The sequence below is a fragment of the Tenrec ecaudatus genome, chromosome 1, assembly GCF_050624435.1.
Source record: "Tenrec ecaudatus isolate mTenEca1 chromosome 1, mTenEca1.hap1, whole genome shotgun sequence".
Taxonomy (NCBI): Eukaryota; Metazoa; Chordata; class Mammalia; order Afrosoricida; family Tenrecidae; genus Tenrec; species Tenrec ecaudatus.
This window is the reverse complement of record NC_134530.1, coordinates 49,897,202-49,918,331: the sequence shown is the minus strand read 5'-3', so window position 1 is coordinate 49,918,331 and position 21,130 is coordinate 49,897,202. Positions and strand designations below refer to the sequence as shown.

Below are 21,130 nucleotides of genomic sequence, written 5' to 3'. Positions count from 1 at the left end.
GTCCCTGACTTCATTACCCAACTAAACACGTGATCAGGAACTTCCAAAAAGTTCAAGGAAAGAATTAAAATATAGTGGAATCCCCCCCCCCCCAAAGTTTTTGCAGCACTCTTGTATAAACCTTTGCTTATCTTGAGTACTGTCTGTATCCTAGGTTAGAATATAAAACTCCAAAATAGGGGGAAAAAAACAAACTCCAAAGTATGTTTATTTCACCTACACTATCCTCAGCTCCCCAAAAGGTACTTAACACAGGAGATAATGCTAAGTATTATTATCGCCTTAAAAAATCCAAAACTTGTGATAAGAAAGTTTAGGAACCAGAACAATTAACACCCATTCCTGTAAGCACTCACTAAAACAGCAGTTCTCCACCTGTGGGCTGTGTCTCCTTTGGGGGTCAAATGACCCTTTCACAGAGGTCGCCCAGTTCAGTTATGAAGTAGCAGTGAAAATAATTTTACAGTTGGGGGGGGGTCACCACAACAGGAGGAACTGTATTAAAGGCCACAGCTTTAGGAAGGCTGAGAACCACTGAACTAGAAGCTCAAAAAGCAGCAAGGTAAAGAAACTCCCAGACACACAAATCGTGGTCTTTCTTTACTAAAAAAAAGGGAAAAGGGCAGCCTGTGATGCGACTTTGAGTAAGACACACTTCATCCCATTGCACCAGTATCCATCTATAAAACAAGGACTAGAAACTGCTTCACAAGGATATGAGGCAGGGTCAAATGATAGCCATGTGAAATGCCTATTCCAACACCAGTCATAAAGCAAACACACAACATGCTCAATAGGAAGAAATGGCAGAGTGCGGGCACAAAATTTCAAAATGCATACCTGAAAAACAAGCACACACAAAAGCCCGTCACCAAGAGACAGCCAGTCTCAAACACAACCTCCTTTTAGTCTTCTCCCAGAGGAATTTTGTTCAGGAACTCTCCTGACTCTCTCTTCAGCCCAATAGTTCTCAGCTGGGGCAACATCACCCCCTGAGAAATGTATGGAAGCATCTTTTGGGATATCACCAAAACTATGTGGTATTACTAGCATCTATTAACTGGGGAGCCTCATACCAAATGTCCTGCAAGGCAGCCCCACACAATGAAAACCTTTGCTGAAAACACAGTGTAGTCCCTTACACGTCCAACCTCGGATGAAGAACTTCCTGAAACACTTGACCTTAGAGCAACACAAACTCCCACGTCTGAAATGACCATTACCCAGGCCAAGAGCCCAGCCGCACAAAGTTACCCACACTAACTCAAATGAAAATAAGCCCAAACTCATTTTTTTAAAGTTCTAAGATAATTTATCAGTAAAGTGGTACTTTATGTAGTAATTTGTGATATTTTTCTTACATTTCTCTACTAGAAACCACTCCATGGAAGTAGCAATTATGAATCCTGTCTTCATAACACAATGATACATTGTAGAACTCCAATAATTATTTGCTGGATTAATATGAGCAATTGGCATACGTTATATACCCATTGGTTTTTCAAAATGTTCTGCCATTAAGATTTCTCATACTGGCAAGTCTCACCATTTTATGCTCTGAATTACACAACCTCTCAGCAAGAGGATTGGGCAATTAAGTGAACTGGGGGTAAAAAATTACCCTGAAAATCTTTATGAAATGGGGGGAGGGGAGAGAAATGGGGAATATGCTCAAGGTCTAGAAAATCATGATGGTATGCAAGAAAGAGAAGTTGGTATCTTGCACACACATACATGTGCAAAAATTTTAAACTTAACCATGTGTAGACCTTGTTACCCACATGAGGTAATATAGGTTGACCCCAGAAAAAGGCACTTCCTCCCACAAACCATCCTTCAATGCTTCAACTAGGGAAAGGACCTTGGTGAGGATGGACCACAAGACAAACCAAGCAGGGCGGTTCCTCTGACATCTCTGCCCTCATTAAGTGACAAGGTCCACTGCATCTATGGTGAAGGAAGGGTACCACACGCTTACAGACAGCTTCCCGGAGAAGGAGGGCACAGTTCAACTTTTCAGTAAAAACAATGCTGTTCTAAATCTCACCTAGTTCTGCTGACCTACTCTAAAATGCTCCCCCCCCTTTAAACTGCTTCTAGCTTAATTTGTTTTCTCCCCAAAAAAGGCTCTAATTTCCCCTTCTTTCTTGTTTGGAATCAATTCCAAACTGGGGCTAGTTTTTAAAAAGTTACATTAAAAAGACCCTAAACTTCTCTAAGTGCACTGTTCTGGCAAAGTCTCTTTTGTACAAAAAAAGTATCTGTGCCGTGGTGGCACAGTTAGGCAAGCACTGGACTGCCAACCGCCAAGTCAGTACTTCAAACCTACCCACTGCACCAGGGAGGGAGATGTGGCTATCTGCTCCACTCATCAACTAGACAGAAGGCTTGGGGCTTTATTGTTTGTGACACAACACTGAGCTGTGGACACTTGATTTACAGACAGCCAAATAACAGCATTATACCACTAAGTTTATTTTATTAATTCCTTGGAATGACTTCTCCGAAATCCCATCTACTAGGTGGGCTCTAACTGTAATAGGCACAATGACGTAAGCACAGCATCCCTCAACTCATAGAGCTTATTGTTAGATGTCATCATCAGTTAGACTCCTAGCAATGGGCGCTATGCACAACAGAATGAAACACTGTCCAGTCCCTGCATAGAGGGGTCTCCAAATTCTCAAGGTTTTGTTTTTTTTTGGGGGGGGTGGTTTTGCAAGCATAAAGCAAATTTATTTCGAAAGGAAAGTAGTACCCAACATAGCAGGTGGGGGCTCTTGAGTTGCCCACATGCTTTTATAATGTCAGCCATCCTCTGAATGGGACATCATAGCACTGTAAATTTTCTCTCTCTCTTCAAAACTCCTAGAAGTATCAAATTCCTCTCTACCAGTTTCAGAGTTATGTATGTAGGAGATCCTGGCTTCATGATTTTTACAAGAGACACATGGGTCCAGATCAATTATTAATTTTAGTTTGTGGTTTCTCCTCTTCTTTATTTGCTAATTCTAGCCAGTATAATCAAATTGAGATGGATACTTGGTATGTTAAACTATGGAAATCTAGCTAACATTTAATACACACACATCATATACTCTTTTGAGGTTATCTTATTTCATGGCACACAGAATTCCTATTGGCAAATGTGTCTGGATGGGTGAATCCAGCTATCTCAATCTTATTTTATCTTAACCCAAAATACCATAATGAGACCACATATTGGTCACTTGAGGTTTTATTGAGGGGTTTCTTAAAAGCCAATTCAACGCTGCACTGGGAAAGCAAAGGACTCAAATCACAAATTGGAAAACATTTTACAAATCTGTCATGGACCCAAACACAAATTAAGAAGGGCTAAGAAACCATCTCCAGACCAAAAGCAATAAAGTGTTGGGGGAAAGAGAGGCAGCAATAGTTTAGGAGCTTCTGCTGATGAGCTAATTAGACAAAGACACTTCCTGTCTCTGCAAGCTCTTTTCCTACCTGAATTCTAAGTGGACACTAGGAATCGTCACTGGCCAGCTATTGGCCTGAAAGTACTGTAAATTCATTTCATCTGCAGTGCTTACAAGGGTTTTTTATCAGCTCTGTTCACTGGTGTAAAGGTGTAGGAGTCTCTGAGCTGTTGCACACTACTGCCTGTGACACCAAAGGATAGAATGGAAAGGAGGAGGCAAAAAAAATTAAAAGCATAACAGAAAATAAAGTTAAAAGGCACAGAGATGACTGAGTTAAAGAAACAAGCAAAATATGGCCTCCTACTAGGGTATTCATCTGTACCAAACATCACTATTCAGACCAAAACGTCACAACAGGGCCAGTTTCCCTTCTCACAGACGAAGTACTAGGATACTCACTTTTAATAGGAAGGACACAGAAGCCCTATCGAGTTCTCAAAAAGTCCAAGTGAATATTGGTTTTCCACTTGGACTGCGCAGTGTGCCCCCCCCCCTGACCATTTCTGTAACTTCCGTTTTTAATCGTTTTATTAGGGGCTCATACAACTCTTATCACAATCCATACATACATCAACTGTGTAAAGCACATTTGTACATTCATTGCCCTCATCATTCTCAAAACATTTGTTCTCCACTTAAGCCCCTGGCATCAGCTCATTTTCCCCCTCATGAACCCTTGATAATTTAGAAAGTATTATTCTGTCATATCTTGCACTGTCCAACATCTCCCTTCACCCACTTTTCTGATGTCCGTCCCCCAGGGAGGAGGTCACATGTAGATCCTTGTAATCGGTTCCCCCTTTTCACTCCACTCTCCCTCTACCCTCCCAGTATCGTCCCTCACACCACTGGACCTGAAGGGATCATCTGCCCTGGATTCCTTGTGTTTCTGGTTCCTATCTGTACCAGTGTACATCCTCTGGTCTCGCCAGACTTGCAAGGTAGAATTGGGATCATAATGGGGGCGGGGGAAGCATTTAGGAACTAGAGGAAAGTTGTATGTTTCATCGTTGCTGCATCGCACCCTGTCTGGCTCATCTCCTCCCAGAGACCCCTCTGAAAGAGGCCTACAAATGGGCATTGAGTCTCCACTCAGCACTCCCCACCTCATTCACTATGGTAAGATTGTTCTGATAATGCCTGATCCCTTCCACACCTCGTGATCACACAGGTTGGTGTGCTTCTTCCATGTGGGCTTTGTTGCTTCTGAGCTAGATGGCCACTTGTTTACCTTCAAGCCTTTAAGACCCCAGACGCTATATCTTTTTGATAGCTGGGCATCATCAGCTTTCTTCACATTTGCTTATGCACCCGCATTGTCTTCAGCAGTTGTGTTGGGAAGGTGAGCATCATAGAATGCCAATTTAATAGAAGAGACTATTCTTGCATTGAAGGAATACTTGAGTGGAGGCCCAATATCCTTCTGCTACCTTAATATTAAACCTACAAATGTATGCACAAAAATCTATTTCCCTATCCTCATATATAAATATATTTGCATATATCTTCATCTAGACCTCTACAAATGCCCTTTGCCTCCCAGCTCTTTCCTCTATTTCCCTTGACTTTCCTCCTGTCCCACTATCATGCTCAGTCCCCACTAGGGTTTCAGCAATTCCTCTTTGTTACATTACCCTTGATCACGCCCTACCAGACCTCCCACATCCTCCTCACCACTAATTTGGATCACTTGTTGTTCCCTTGTCCCTGGGTTTGTTAACACCACTTCCTTTCCCCCCACTTCCCCTCTCCCATGTCCCCCCAGAACTGTGGGTCCCGTTGTTTTCTCCTCCAGAGTATCTTCCGTTTTTTGTGCCAAGCAAAATCCTTAAGTCATACAAATGAGGCTAGATCTTGGCTCAAGTGTCCACTACTCAGAAGTAGACACCCACTTCAGAGATAGGGGGGACTTGTCAGAAGTCTGCTTAGAGGATTTATTTGCAAAGATTTCACAATAAAGAAACCAGGAAAGAAATTCACAGTAAAGCTCAAGCGAGGTACTGGGGAGAGGAGAGGGCTGTCACTGGAGTTGGGCCTATGGAGAGATCATCGATCGTTATCACCAAAAGCCCTGTTTCTCAGGTCAGGCCACAGGTAAAAATGATCTAGTCTTTCATTAGTGATCCAACACTGACCTCTAAGTGGTATTTTCAGTAATCATTTAAGTAAACTTTACCAGACAATCAACTTAAAATGCCTCCCCTCCCACCTTTATCAAACTCAGGGTTTCTTAATCCCCTCATACCGCCTCACCAAAGACAAGGAGGGAAATGGAAGCAAGGTATTCCTCAAATCCTCTAAGGTGACTCCCACTCCCTGGGACCCCACAAGACAGAGGAAAACCATCCCACGGGGCTTCCAGGGTTATACTCTTAGGGAGCTGACTGCCCCACACCTTTTGCCCAGAGTGGGCTGGTGTGTTCAAACCAGGAACCTTTTTGTTAGTAAGTGAATACCATTGAACCACAAGGTTCCTTTCTATAAATAAACATACCTTTTTTCCACTGTAGTTTTTCATTATTGCATCAATCTTCAAGTAGACTCAAGTTTCTTTCTACCCCAACCCCGACCACAACGTTGTCCAAAAGCAGTTTCACATCATTGGGAAGGAAGGGCACACATATGTGAAACACTGGCCCACATTATCATTTGGAAGAAGCACCTCAGGCGATTCTGGTATGCTCGTGTGTGTCAGAATTGCTTGGGAGGGGGAGGGTATTAAAACACACTGCACACACACACACCCCACCCCCGAGTTCTGGGATCACTAGGTTCAGAACAGAGGCTTTAACACTTTTAAGTAGGGCTCTGGAAATGATGGTTCTGGTGGTCCACAGAGCACACTGACAAAAGCACAAATCCATTTTTCACACTAGAACAAAGGGATTTTTAAAAATCGATTAAAAAAACCCAAACATTATTTTTAACTTCCATGTGGCTAAGGATGGAATAGTTTTTAATTCAATGGGGCCCAACACTGTCCGTAACGACTAGAGTCTACTCCTCTCCAGCAGGAGTCTTCACCAACCAGGGTTATGTCAGAATCCCACGTGAATAAACTAAGACGTACTCTCACCTATCTTCATTGATATACAACCTGAAAGGCAAATACTGTTCTTACTGTACAGTTGAGGATACAGACTCAGAGAGGTTAAGTGCCTTGTGGAGCCACACGGCAAGAACATTAAACCTGTGTTGTGGCGCTGACTTGGCTACAAAAGCTTGTATGCAGCACCTAACCTTGATGTGTTCACTAGTACCACCTGCCTCTCCTGCGAGTGCTTCAAATTCTAGAAAGTGAAATCACTATGAAAATACTTTAATAATGCAAGTCACTCTCGCTTAGATCAAAGTAAAGGATTCTGTCTTTTTCAAGCCTGAGTACCCTGAAGCCAGAGGGGACCTAAGGACCAAATGCTGACAGTTATCACCATTGGGATCACAAGGCAGCTATAAATCAAGTGCCATGTCATTCATCAGAAATCCAAAATAAAAACAACCTAAACAGCAGGGACCAACAGGACCAAGATGTCTTTCAAGCCATTTAAGAGTTCCAGGCTGTTGCAAAAACGTCCCAAATAAGTCTTAGTACTTGAATAATTTAGAGACACGAATTTGGGATGAAGGTGTCATAACCCTGTAGTATCAGGCAAAACTTGGTTCAAATCCAAACTCTAATTTTCACTTACTCTGTGCCTTGGGGTAAATATGATTCATACTCCTCCCTCCCCATCTGTAAAGTTAGAGGAATAGCAGAGCCCAGTTCTTAATAGAATTTGGAAGTTTAAATGAAGAAATTCACAGAATATACCAAGCATAGTTCTTGGCATCGTTCTCAGTTCTCAAATGAATGGTAGCTAATATTCACCCCTGGCATATGATCCATTTGAAAATCAGGCTTACCCCTGGAGCAAGATAAATTTTTTTTTTAGCAAGATAAATTTGTGAATAAACTACCTAAAGAATTACTTCTTAAAGTCCCTTATGATACAGGAAGTCCCCAGGGTTCTGACCCCCATCAGACTGAGGTACCACTCTCATTCCCAGTCAGCCCCTGTAAAGCCTAGCATAGTAAAATTTTGAGGTCTGTACAATGATTCATAACAAACAGATGCTGCTCTGTAAGAGTACATCAAAACATTATTACTAGATACTTTTGTATGCCTGAAGTGTTTAATATTAATACATGGAAATGTTTTAATCTACAATGGGCTCCTATTTAACAGTGACCAGTGTTTTGTTCTGTAGCTATTAGTCGAAACCGATTCAACAGCACCTAACAGTGTCATGCATAGAAATGCATACCATGTACTAGGGCAAACATTTGACTAATCAGCGCTAGATATGAAGCATACCTGTTCTGACTTACACAAATCTAACTCAAAGGCAGACATAGAACAGAACTCGTTTGTCATCCAAGGACTGCTCATCTAGTTCTTTCTCCCCATGACACAAAATCTAAACAAATAAGAAATTAGAAGTCTGGGGAGGGGGCAGGTTATCCAGATCTCAATCACTAACACTCCCCAAATTAATGCTGGACCCCAAAGAGAGAAAGTTATTTTTATTTGCCAGAGAAGACTTAGTAATAAGGAGTAACCAATTCCCAGGATTTCTGCCGGGGTAACTTGTTCTCTAAGGACAACAGAAAGTAGTAATAAGGGTTACTCCAGAGATGGGAAATCACTGAGCAGGAAAAAAAATCCAAAGGCCTATCAGTTTCCTCCAGAAGGAAGCACCCAGCAGTCTTTACTCTTCTACCACGTGGCTGAGCTCACTCTCCATGAAGTCCAAGCGTACCAACCAGGCATGAGTCAGTTGAGAGTAAACAGCTGGGCTCAGATGCCCCCATGCCCAGAAGCCAGTTGTGACCTCAAGGAAAACACGAGGCAAAATAAAAACACCAATCACACAACAAATGGTTTTTTAAATGACTGACATCACACCAAACTCCCCAGCTGCCAGCATGTTGGTGGCTAGCTCTTCCAAGGAGGAGAAAAGTGCTCCTTTTAGCAGAGATATCTATAAGCAAGCAGTTGAAAACAAAAACCTTTAATAGGGAAAGGCATACAAAAAATCTTGGCGGCTGGTCATGAGTCATAGAAAATCATGAATGTACCAGTGGCGAGAGGAAGAGGCCGACACAGAAGCAACGAGCCCACAGTGAAGCAGCTCACATGCAAACATGGGGGGTGGGGGTGGGGAGAAGGGAGGCACAGACATATCTCTTCACATGGGTGACAATTCGAAACAGGGCTGGCAGCACTCTGAGCCTAGTGCCCAAAGCTTTTATATTTAATATCAACATAACTTCCAGGAGGGCGACAAAAATCTGTCCTGGATTACTGGGTGATTTCTAATATGTACCATAACCAAAACTAAGTCAACATTTTAAGGATCAAATTTCTTACTCTGCAGCATGTTGGAATGCATTCTTGGCATCAGACGCCTTCCCATTCCAGTCCACTCTTCTAAGTGCAGAAGCCACTGGGAAGAAAACACTCAACCCGTCCCAAGACCCTCTCTCAGCTGCGCCTAAGTCCCTCACGCAGAGCACTTCTTCCATTCAATAAACACTAATCCCAACCATTTAAAATGGGGTTGGAAAGATTCCTTTTCAAGGTGGTTAAGTCAATGTCCACCCTAACTTGGACTCCTGTAAAATCTGGGAAGTTCACCTTTTTTAAGACCTTAAATATCTGCTGCCCACTGCCATGAAATACCATACCTAATTCTGAGTTATTGGAAATACACTTTCCCAAAATAACAAGACAAAAGGGGGAAGACAGATCCCTAAAGTATAATCGGTTTTTGAGTCCATACTTCTATACTGGGGCAGTGAAACTCATCCTCACCTTCTAAACAGAAGCCTGGTACCCAACATTCCAAGCACTGTAAGCTGGTAAGCATCATTTGAGGTTCTCAACAAGTGCCAGGCTCAACCACACATGAGGTTAAAAAAAAAGACATTGTATTTTAGAGGCTCTCATAAGGAATAAGCATGTGTTCACAGCTCTTATGAGCTTCTTGGCCACAGCCAACCCAATCACAAACAGTATTACAGGCCGCCGTGTGTATGAACAGATAGGCAAACTGTTTATGTGCACACTTACCCAACCTGTCAACCCTCAATATAAAGTCTCATCCAAACAACACAGCTTGAGCACCCCTCCTAACTCTTTGGAAATCGCAGGGCCTAAGAGTCCCACGTATGTCAGGACTCTCGTTCTTTCAGTCAACTAACCCTGCCCTTAGAGAAACCACCGCAGCTCCCCAGCCAGAGTTGAGCCACCGCAGAGCTATCCAGAGCACACAATCCCGAAGTGACATGACCTTCCAAATCCACATGTACTACTACAAAAGAACCCCTAAACTGGCCAAGGACTTGGCAGGTTGAACCAAAGGCCCCGTATAACCACAGGAACCACCAAGCTCCTGGAACCGCTCTCTTTCAGGGAATGTTATGGGCGGAGGCCAAATTCTCAAAGTCACTGGAACACCGAGACAACTACAAGTCTGGAGATGAATGTGTTCACTGCCTCTAAAAGGCTGTCCCAGGTTAACACTGCCCAACTCTCATTCCAACTCAGCCTTGAATCACTCACTCATGCCTATGCATTTCGGCTGGTCCATTTATCAAACCCTGCTTTATAAGTCATGTGCACATAAACATAATTCCCTTTAAAAAAAGGAGATTCTTCTAAAGTGAAACTTGCACTACCTTTGAAATTCCTCCTGGCACCTAGGCAGCACCACTAACCAGGAAGGATGTGACCCATCCCCAGTCAGATCTCTCTCTGCAGCTCCCTGACCTAGAAACCATGCTCTCAGCAACAGGGCTGAAATTCTAACACCCTCATCACCAACACTTGGAAAAGGTTGAGGTAATCATGTGAAACCATCATCAATGTAAATGTTCATCCAAGTGATTTCTGTGTTTTATTTTCAAACAGTTCTTTGCTAAGTTGCCTGAAGATCAACTATTATAGTTAGGGTCATAATTACATTCATATCCCCTGCGACTGTGTAAGTCAAAATCAAAACCCACTACCATTCAGTTGACTCCAGCTCAGAACACCTCTACAGGGCATTACTACCCCAAAGGAGCTTCCAAAGCAGCAAATCTTCCACAAAAGGGGAAGCAATTGGCCAGATGGTCTCTCTCACTGCTACCAAATCGGTCCTGCTTCATAACGCCCCCACAGGCAGAGTGGAACTGCCCCTGTGGGTCTCCGAGACTTCAATCTTTACAGGAGTAGATAGCCTTCTCTTTTTCTCAAGGAACAACTGCTGGGTTTGCACCCCTGACCTTGTGGTTAGCAGTTCACTATGTCACTGGAGTTCCTTTTAGACTAAAGGGTAGATAGACGGTAACTTTGGTGAAGGGGAAAAGAGTGTGCTACGCGAGGAATGAGGGGGAAAAATTGAAGTGACTAAGTCGCTGGCAGGTTTGATACAATGGTGATTGCAAAAACAATGATCTGACATGGAAATGGCCACCTAATTCAAAAAAAGTTTAAAGAGAAAAAAAAAAGACTTCAAAGGATATTTCGTTCAATCAGCATAACATGGTCCCAAAAGACAGTGTTCCATCCACATCTTACTTTGGTTGAGAAGCAACTAGAGCAGTGGTCCTTGTGCCTCAACCTTTAATACAGCTCCTCATGTTGTGGTGAACTAACCATAAAATTATTTTCGTTGCTACTTCGTAACTGCAATTTTGCTACTGTTAGGAATCAGGCAACCCCTGTGAAAGGGTTGTTCGACTCTCACAGGGGTCATGACCCACATGTTGAGAACCCCAAACTAGTCTTAAAAGCTTGCAAACAGTAATCTAAAATAGAACTATTGGTCTCTTTTTCTGTTCAGAGCAAATAGACTGACAGAAACCAAAGGCTTAAGGAAATAGTTCAAAGGCCCAGTGACCTACACAAACCACAGCCTCCACTAGCCTGAGACCAGAAGAACTAGATGGTGCCCAATATCACCCACCACATGCTTCCTGGAAGGGCCTACCAGAGTGGGAGAAACGGTGGAACAAAATTCAAAATCTTCAAAACAACCAGATTTACTGGTCTGGTCTTACTTGTGGAAACCCCAAGATTATGATCATATCCTTCAAATCTAGAATTAAGCCCACTGCAGGAGAGCACCTTCCAGACAATAAGCAAGCCAATAAAGTGAACAATTAAGCACATGTGAGAAACATGCTTCTCAGAATAGGAAACCACAATGAGAGTATAAGGGTAGCATTTGCTCAAAGACCAAGTTCCCAGGGTAAGAAGAGGCAGGAAAGACAGGTGAATGGAAACTGGGAGGCCAGTGAGTAACGGGAACACATGTTACAAAATGTGTTTTTTTTTTTAACCATTTTATTGGGGGCTCTTACAACTCTTAATACTATCCATCATTCAATTGGCATTAAGCACACTTGTACATGTGTTGCCATCAACATTTCTAAAACAACTTCTTTCTACCTGAACCCTTGGTATCGGCTCCCCTTTTTTCCACTCCCACCCTCATGAAACCTTGATCAATTCTATTATTATTGTTGTTGTTCTTTCGTATCTTACACTGTCCATTGTCTCCCTTCACCCACCTTTCTGTTATTTGCGCCCCCCCCCAGCTATATATCCAACCTGCCTGTGTTAATTTCTTGAATGGGAAAGTAATTTGTTCTATAATCTTCCATTCAAACTACATTAAAACATTTTTTTAGAAAAAGAGAATTCTCAAGATGGTCAATTTGTTCATCTCATGGGGCTACCGAAAACAAAGTACCACAAGCAAATAATCTGCTAATGTACTCATTCACAGATTTTTTTTCCTCCATAAAGAATGTTTCTTAAAAACAACCAAAAAAGTCACTAAATTCTAAAAGGACAAATCTAAAAAAAAAAAGACAATCTATTTACAAAATTAGGTTAAAAATCGAATCCTCAAATATTTGGTGATTCCCCAAATATTTGAACTTTCAACTAAATCAGACACTTGGAGGCATTGATATCCACATACATAGGACACACAGAAACCCAGTAAAAATGTGTAAGTAAACCCAGCCCGGGGTTGTGGTTTTACTATCTCAAAAGCCACCGCAGAACAAAGGATGAGGACGCTGCTGAAGATGCAGTCTCTTTTTTCTCTCCCTCCAATCCTAAAAAACATAAACCCAGCCCTGAAACCCAGCATCTCCCCAAACTATAAAACCTTTCAAAAGGTGAAACTTCCCCCCAAAAAACAAGCTTTTAGAAACACCAGCTTCAATATTGCAACGTGGGGCCTTCTTCTCAAACTTCTGTTTATTTTCACTCTGAATTGCGATTGATTTGGGGCTCTTCTCCACGTGCCATGAACTGAGCTGGGAGCCAGGGCCATGGAGACTGCTTCTAAGGCAGCATCTGTCCATGCCAAATTTCTTTTAAATCACCTCTCCTTTATCTCCAAGCCCCTACCATCCCCTCCCTCAACACTACCTTCCTCGTCTCTAGTCTTTTTCTGCAATACTATTTTATTCTACTACATGAGAAGAGACTAGCATTATCTTTGCTTGAAAACTGTTTATTAATTTGCCTGTCAAACATTCTATAGAGCCGTTTACATCTTACTACAGAAACCTCCTGGGTACATATTGACAGCTCAGCAAGTATTTACACAAAGCTCTGAAACATTTGGCTCCTTTAGCGAAGAAGAAGCTGCTGTGTCAAGCAGAGAATTATCAAACACCTTTCCCTCGGTCTTTTTCCCTCTTTTATAAAGGGAAGTTTCCTGGGAGCATTCGAGCACACCTCTAATATGCCTAAATTACACTTCTAAACTACAAGCCAGGAGGAGAAAGAATGGAAAATCAGATGTGCTAGAGAAAAGAAAGAACTGCATTTCCAGAGTCACATACAAACCATGTCATTTTAAAACACATACACCAGTGGTTCTCAACCTGTGGGTCGTGACCCCTTTGGAGCCAAAAGACCCTTTCACAGGGGTCGCCTGATTCATCACAGTAGCAAATTAACTGTTATGAAATAGCAACGAAAATAATTTTATGGTTGGGGGTCACCACCACATGAACTGTATTAAAGGATCTCAGCATTAGGAAGGTTGAAAACCCCTGCCATACACACAAAACAGTGGAACAAAAAATTTTTTAAAAGCAAATATATCTGTGAAACTGACAGATATTAAGCTTTCTGGTTCCAACCTCAGAACTGTTGCTCCTCTCTCAGCAAAATTTGCAGGGCAAGTCCAGGCACTCAAATTACACCTAACTGCCCAAACCAGCCCTCAACCTGCCCAAACACCTTAGAGTCTGAGGGGAGCTTACTGCTACTACCGCTCCCCACAACCCTCAAGAATGGCAGGGCAAGGCAACCCATGAACTTACCAATCTCCACTCATGCCACTCGCCGTCAACACCCCCACCCCCACCCCAGTGTTGCGCCTCCTGGGGATTCTGAAGCAACTATTTTTCAAGTCTTGCTTTAATGAAGTCTAATTTTTCAATTACTACTTAGTGTTTTAAAACCACAAGCCAGGTGGACTAACTAAGGGCAAACAGATGAACAGTTTCAAAGTAACAGTCTGGGTGAACTTCTGCTATACTGGGCTATACAGACCACTGTTCAAAGCTTGCCCTGTGAATCCTCAGGAGGAAACAGCCTTGAGTTCCCTGAGCCAAAGGGTAGAAATAGGGTCTCAAGAACTTGACTAATCAATGTACAGGAAGAAACTGCCCTGCAAAGATACCAGGTATGGAAGCACAGATAGAAGAATCCCAGAGTGAGGAGGTCACACAATCCATCAACTTCACTTTGCTCATGAGGAGAAAATGAAATCCAGAGAAGGTGAAGGCCTCGCCCTACGTCACACACAGTACTACCTAAGCCTCCTCCCTTTGTGAGTCCTAGCTCTATATCCTCAACCCCTGCACCACATGGTGTGCGCCAGAAACAATGCCCAGAAAAATAAGGAGCCCCCATTGAGCCAACCCAAAAGTCAGCCATTCGAGCCCGCCAGCTACTCCAACCCACCGGACAAAGTTGAGGCTTCTGCTTCCACATACTTTTTTAAGTCTCCAATCCCCCAAAAGGAAGTTCTACTTTGTCCTATAGGGTCGCTAGGCATTGGAATTGGTTTGATGGCAGTGATGAGTGAGTGGGGAGAGGGAGAGAGGAAGGCTTAGAAATAAAAACCACAGGAGTCCCTGACTCCACTTCAGAGTTCAAGGTAATACAGCTCACTGGAAATAAAGAACTATTTAATGTCAATTTATTATGAGTATCATATTTTATCCATATTTACATGCACTCTTTCGTTGCCTCAAAAATTTTGGGACTTGAAGTCACTTTATTTGAAGCAATTTTGGGGGCTAGGAATGAGCAAGAACTCTGCACCTTACACTTTGTCAGCCTATCTCCACACTTACTACCCTCTCTGCAAGAAGGCCCATAGCAGACACCACACCCTACAGGCGTCAATTCAACATATGAATGTTTAATGCAATGTAAGACATCTTGTTACAGAAGGTGCTGCTTGTCATAGTCACTGTGCCAAACACAAAGGAAGAAACCTTAACAGAGTCCTCACAGGACCGACATACAAGAGATCCATCTTGGTCCTGGTTGCTTGCTCTCTTCTTGCACCCCTGTCCCAATCCTCATCTACCCCAGTTCTCTCATGGACACTAAGGAAACACAAAGCCCCAACTAAAATGCACCATCTCAGTTCAGTTGTTCTGCTCCCTCCTACTTGAGAGAGCTCCAAGACCTGTATTTCTGCCAGTAGGCATTCCCATAATAAACCCAGGATTCCTGTTTGTTTCCCAGGAGTCGGAAATGTTATTTTACAGTTCCATAGCAGGAACAAACAGCCAAACTTTACAATCATCTCCAACATGGTTCCAAACTTGCTGCAATGCCTTTTTACCCTGATGAGCTGGGTGGGTCTTCCAGTTCAACTACAAGAAACATCCTAAATAAAAAGACTTACACCAGGTTCAAGTATACAGGTGACCTGAAACTATTTTATCAGTAGCAAGACTCAACACCTTGAGACAAAACATTGCATAAGAAGAGATAAAGGAAAAGTTCCCTTGAAATATCCAGTTCCCGTGAAATATCCAGAGCCAGGACAGAGACATTTACCTAATCTCTATTTCCTAAGAGTCAAATGAGAATATGGTGACTGTCGCCACATCAAGTCTCCAGAAATAATCAACTGTTAACCCAGGGCTAAGAGGCAGAGCAAGACTCTACTATTTAAAAAAAAAATTAAAAGACTCTACTATTTAAGAACACATGGGCATCCTGATCTGACAAGTCTTACTTCTGATAAAATAGTTTCAGGGGTCACCTGTGTACTTGAACTTGGTGTAAGTCTTTATTTAGGATGTTTTTTCTAGTTGTACTGCAAGACCCACCAAGCTCATCAGGGTAAAATGGCATGCAGCAAGAGGTTTGTCCTCAAGTAGCAAAGAGGAATTCAGGTCAAAACCTATCTCCTACAACCCTTATCCACACTAGGGCCACACACCTCAAGAAATCCACAAAATGGCAAGGTGCATGGTACCTTCCTCAACCAAGAGCTTGCTGCCTATTCCCCAGGTCTCAAAGGAGCAAGCATCTAAACCAATACAGAACAGAAAGAACCTATGCTCTGTAACTAGGTCCAGGTCTGGCAGTAGTAAAAGGCCATCAGAAACCGCATCCAAAAATCTACACGGGGTCTGTATCTACCTTCCTCCATTTACACAGGACAGAGAATAATACCTCTCACAAAAATGGAATTTGGTGAGTGACTGAAAAATAAAAACCAGTAAACAGCAAATGCTCTATAACCAAACGTTGCCTATCTCCAAATCAGAACAATGTAAATGAGCCTTGGTTTACCCCCAAATTGCTTCCTCTTAAAAGTTTTCAAAAAGCGTGATTTCTCAGCCAGGAAAGAAAACCTGAAAGGAATGAGAGAAAAGAAGATGGAAAATAAGAGTAAATCAAAGATGTTGTTTTCTAAGACAGAATGTATCCTCCAAACAGAAATAACAATTGAAAATGCTGTGTGTTCTAAGCCTGCCGTCCAATGCAACTTTCCAAGTTCCTAAGTCAATGGACAAGCAGAAAGAGCATGTCTAGCAGGGGGTGGGACTATATTAGGTCACCTAGGTGAACAAGAGCTCCTTGCTGCACAGGCACAAAGGTACTAAGTGGCCACTGCTGTGGGGAGGGCATTACCAAAGTGGCTTTTCCTTCTTTGAAGAGCTACATGGATACAAAAAGTAATCTAAATTTCTGGCCAAATCCTTGAAGATGAAACATGACAAAGAGCACAAAAAGAACAAAATGAAACAATAAAAAAGTACCCAAGCAACTTTTAAGTATTATTGTAGGTTCTATCTTTGTATCTTGGAAGCCAAGGGCCCTGGGGGGGGTGGGGGGGGGGGAAGGGAGGGGGAAGGGATATACCTTCATTGCAAAAAAAAAAAAACCAAACCCTGGCTGGTCTATATTTCAAAGTTCTAAAATGATTGCTAGTGAAATAAAAGCCAACCTATTTGATATTCCAATAATAAATTACAAATTTTAGGATAAAGTCCCTCTCATAATTATGGAAGAGAACATTCGCTTCCCTTTAAATTGAGCTGCTCTCCCAAAGTCCAATTAACAAAAGAGTTAACAAAATTCAACATGTAAACAAAGAATGGGACCCGCCTTCCTTAAAACAGAACACTCGTAAACCAAATATGAAATTCTCAGAAAGCTTCCATTTCTAAGCAACAAAAAGGAAATTTCTTCAAGCCCCCCCAATTAAGATTCCCACATTCATCACTCAATAAGCTCAATAAAAATTATTTCAATTCTGTGAAGCGAACAGTCAAAATTACTCAAGACAAATGCATCTTCAGAGTCATCAAAGAAGTCATTTATCCCATCGGGAAAGTCACAAAACCCAAACAAACAGCAAACCCATTGTAGAGAAAAACTCAGCTACTGTTCTACCAACACAGAATCTATTTCAGGCTGCATAAAACACAACAAGCAAAATAAATCCAAGGTACAAGCAAAATGCCATTGCCTCCTCTTTTGTTTCGGGCACAATGTAACAAGGGCAGCCTGTCTGGGGCTCTGCTCCTGCTGATACAGTATTGCTGCTTAAAGCCTCCCTCCTCAAGGTCACAGCCAATTTCAGCTCTGGAATAAAAGGCAGATAGTGGCAGCGATGGTTTGGGTTATCACTGGCAGAAAAGCAGAGTGTAAAAGTTTATGAGCTCATCAGGATTGTTGTACCATTACATCAGAGGCAATTATAAATGGCCAAGAGCAGGAGATGGGGAGCCAATCAGATCACAGATAGGATGTCAACCTAAGACCAACTGTCTCCTGGCTTTGACAGAAGGATTTTACCTCCATAATTCAAATCCCAAACCAAAGCAATCTGCACTTACTACTCCAATCACTCAGCTGTTTACCAGCACTTCCAGGGAGAAGCCGGGGCCACTGGGCCGGCGGAGACCGAGACAGGAGATGGCCGGGGCTGCCCTGGGTGAACCGCAGCCGGCCTCCAGCCGCCCCCAAGCAGGTCCCTGCCCTCCCTCGAGGTCCCCACAAGTCCGAGGGGCCCCTCCTGGGAAACACGGATGGGGGCCGGCCTAGAGGAAGGCGAGGGGGGCAGAGAGGAGCTGCAGGTGAGCAGAGAACTGTCTGATCAACTCCCAGGCTCCGGCCACCAACTGTATCCCTCACCTGAACCCCCAGCACCCCCTCACCCCGGCCAGACCCTTCCCTCGCACACTCCGCCCCGCACCCCACTACAGGACCCCGGAGTCCGAGGGGGCCGGGGGAGAGGGCGAAGGGGAGCAGGCACCTCCGGGAGAGCCCCACACAAAGACTGGAGGAGGGAAGGCAGACAGGCAGCCATTTTAAGAGAGAAGAGCCAGACAATGGCAGCTCCCCAGCAGTGGGGGCCCCGGACTTGGGGGGGCGTCCCACGCTGCGACCGGCTCCCCGCCACCGCCACCCGCCCCCGGCCCCCGCGTGCCCCGGCCCCCTCCCCATCCAGCTGTGTACCTGCGGGGTCCGGGTGAGCGGCTGCCCCCCGCCGCCGCTGCTCCCGGGGCTCATGGGCGCGTGGTGGCTCCTTTGTTGGGCCCCTCCCGAGGCGGCCGCCGCCGCCGCCGCCGCCGCGGCCCCCCAGCACTGGGAGGCCATGTCCGCCGGGCCCTTGCCCGCGCCCCCGTCCTGGGGCCCGCCGCCGTAGTCGCCCCCGGGGTAGCCCTGGTAGCCCCGGGCCGAGCTGGGCGACGTGAGCAGTTGGTTGAGGGTGGGGGTGGCGGTGGGCTGGGGGGTTCCCCCGCCGGCCGCGGAGGGGCCGCCTCCCCCCATGGCCCCGAAGCGCTGCTGAGCGAAGGACGACGACGACGAGGCCGAGGCGCTGGAGGAGGGAGGCGGCTTGGAGCCGGCGGCCGCCGCCGCCACGCCGGGGCCCGGAGTGCCGCCTCTCGGGGAGCTCAGCGCGTAGGCCTGGGGGGGCGGGGGGTAGGCGCTGCGGTTGGGGTAGTAGGAGTTGTACTGGTGGTTGGGGAAGCCGTGGTCGTGCGAGTTCTGCGGGGGCCCCGCGTACGGCTCCAGGCCCCCGCCGCCGCCGCCGCCGCTCTGCAGCGCTGCCAGGCCAGGGCTTTGTTGTCCGCCATGTTGTTGGTGGAAGACGGCGGCCGCGGCGGCGGCGACGGCGGACGGGCTCCGGCCGTAGGGCTGCCCGAAGCCGTAGGCTGGGGGCGGCAAGGCGGCCGCGGCCGAGTGAGGAGGCGCCCCCACCCCGTCGCTGCTGCCGCCGCCGCCGCCGCCGGGCGGCTCCGCGAGGTTATTGTTCAGGGCGGGCCTAGGGCCCGCGTTCCCGTTCGAGTTCTTCAGGTCCGGCTCCGCGCCCGGCCCGCCGCCGCCGCCGCCCCCATTGCTCTCGGCCCCGTCCTGCAGCTCCTTTCCCAGCGGCTGCGGCGGCCCCACGGCGGGGCCCTCGCTCTCCTGCCCGGCGGCTGCCTTCATTTCCCCGCGCTCGGCCGCCGCCGCCGCCTCGCCCCCCGCCTCCTCGCGCTGCTGCTGCTGCTGCTGCTCCGCTTTCTTCAGCTCCGAGGGCGGCGGCGGCGGCGGGTTACCCAGGCTGCTGGCGGCGGCGGGGGCGACCTGCGCGGCCATGATCCCCGCTGTCTCGTCGGCGGAGAGACCCGGCCCTGTCTTCGTCTTCTCCCCCCCTCCCACCCCGCCCCGGGGCCGAGTCCCCCGGGCTGCCCTCCCCACCCGCCCGGGCGGGCCTCGCGGGGCTCCGCTGCTGCGCGGCGCTCGCTCGCTCGCTCGCTCCTCTCCCCCCCGCCCCGCCGGCTCAGGCTCCGGGCTGGCGGCGGCGGAGGAGGAGGCGGCGGCGGCGGCCGAGGCGCCCGCGGCTCAGCTGCTCCCGGCTCTGGAGGCTCGGGACGCGGCTCTCCCGGCTCATTCCCCCCAAGCCCTTGCCTGGGAATGAGGGGGGCGGTGGAGGCTTCGCTCCCCAGGGCCTGGCCCCGCTGTGACTCTCCGCTTTCTGCTGCCGGAGAAAGGAGGAGGGAGGGAGGGAGGGAGGCGAGGGGGAGGGGGCGGGGAGGGAGGGAGGGAGCGGGGGGAGGGGGACCCGGGACGGGCGGGCTGGAGGGCGCGCGGCAGTAGCCCGGGCGCCGGGAGGCAGAGTCTGAGCGCGCGGCCCGGACGGGCGCCCTGCCTCCCCTCGCCGGCCGCGGCGGTGGCCGAGGCTGCTGCGCGGCAGCGGGCGGGCGAGCAGGCGGGCGGCGGGACTGAACGGCTAGAGCGCCCCACTCTCCTCCGAGTCCCCCTCACTCCGACACGAGGCTCAGCACTGCCATTTTACCCAGCACCGTCGCGGCCGCCTGGCAAACCCGGAGTGGAGCGCGGAGCGGGAGCAGGTCGCGGAACGGACTCACTCGCTTCCCCTCACAAAGGAGGAGGGGAAGAAAACTAGCCGCGGCGGCAGGCTCTCGGCCGCTTTCGCTCAGCAGCGCCGCCGCCGAAGGCAGCAGGGAAAACCCGGCCTGGAACTCGTATCCCCTCCGGAGCCTGCGCCGCCTCCCTCCCCGAGTTCCTATCCAGGCGGGTCTCAGCCGCACCGAGGGGAGCTGCGGGCAGTGTGAACTTTACCCGCGGCTGCAAAATTGGCCTGAGCCCGAGACCGCGGCCGCCTCGGCCCAGGCCCGACTCTCTGGCAGCTGGCCTGGTCTCTTGGCTGCTACTTAGCACCTCTACAGCACTTTTCTTCAAAGCCCTTTACAAACCCGCTCTAAAGACCCGGCTGAGTGAGCAAGCTAGGCTGGGCAGTTTACTCTTTGCAAGCCGAGAGAAATGACTTGAGCATTGTTCAGACTTTCCGCTTTCCTACTTCCCTGTCCTCATTAGCCCCGTCCTTACAAGACCCTAGGGGTATGGGGTCCGGATTATTCCCACCTTACAGACTTGAAAGAACTGAGAGGAGGAGACCTGTCCGAGGTCACCTAAAGTCAGAGGGTAGAGTTAGGGTGACTTCAAAAATAAGTGGAGTCTCCAAGGCTGCCTCCTACTTTATTTTTAAAATATCCATTTTAAAAGGCTGTCAAGTAGTGAGTAAATCCAACAACGGTATCAGAATGCATTTAAGTTCAAAGC

The 21,130-nt window shown here is 46.8% G+C and overlaps 1 protein-coding gene across 2 annotated transcripts in view; it reads right to left on the bottom strand.

The window, feature by feature from the left end:
* Positions 1-19,696, bottom strand: part of ARID1A (AT-rich interaction domain 1A) — a 73,756-nt gene extending 54,060 nt beyond the window's left edge. For both annotated transcript variants that reach the window (XM_075552803.1, XM_075552810.1), the window contains exon 1: positions 18,518-19,696. In XM_075552803.1, coding sequence (XP_075408918.1) covers positions 18,518-19,642 — 1,125 coding nt within the window. In that variant the 5' untranslated portion in view covers positions 19,643-19,696. The remainder of the gene's footprint in view (positions 1-18,517) is intronic.
* Positions 19,697-21,130: the final 1,434 nt, after the last annotated feature.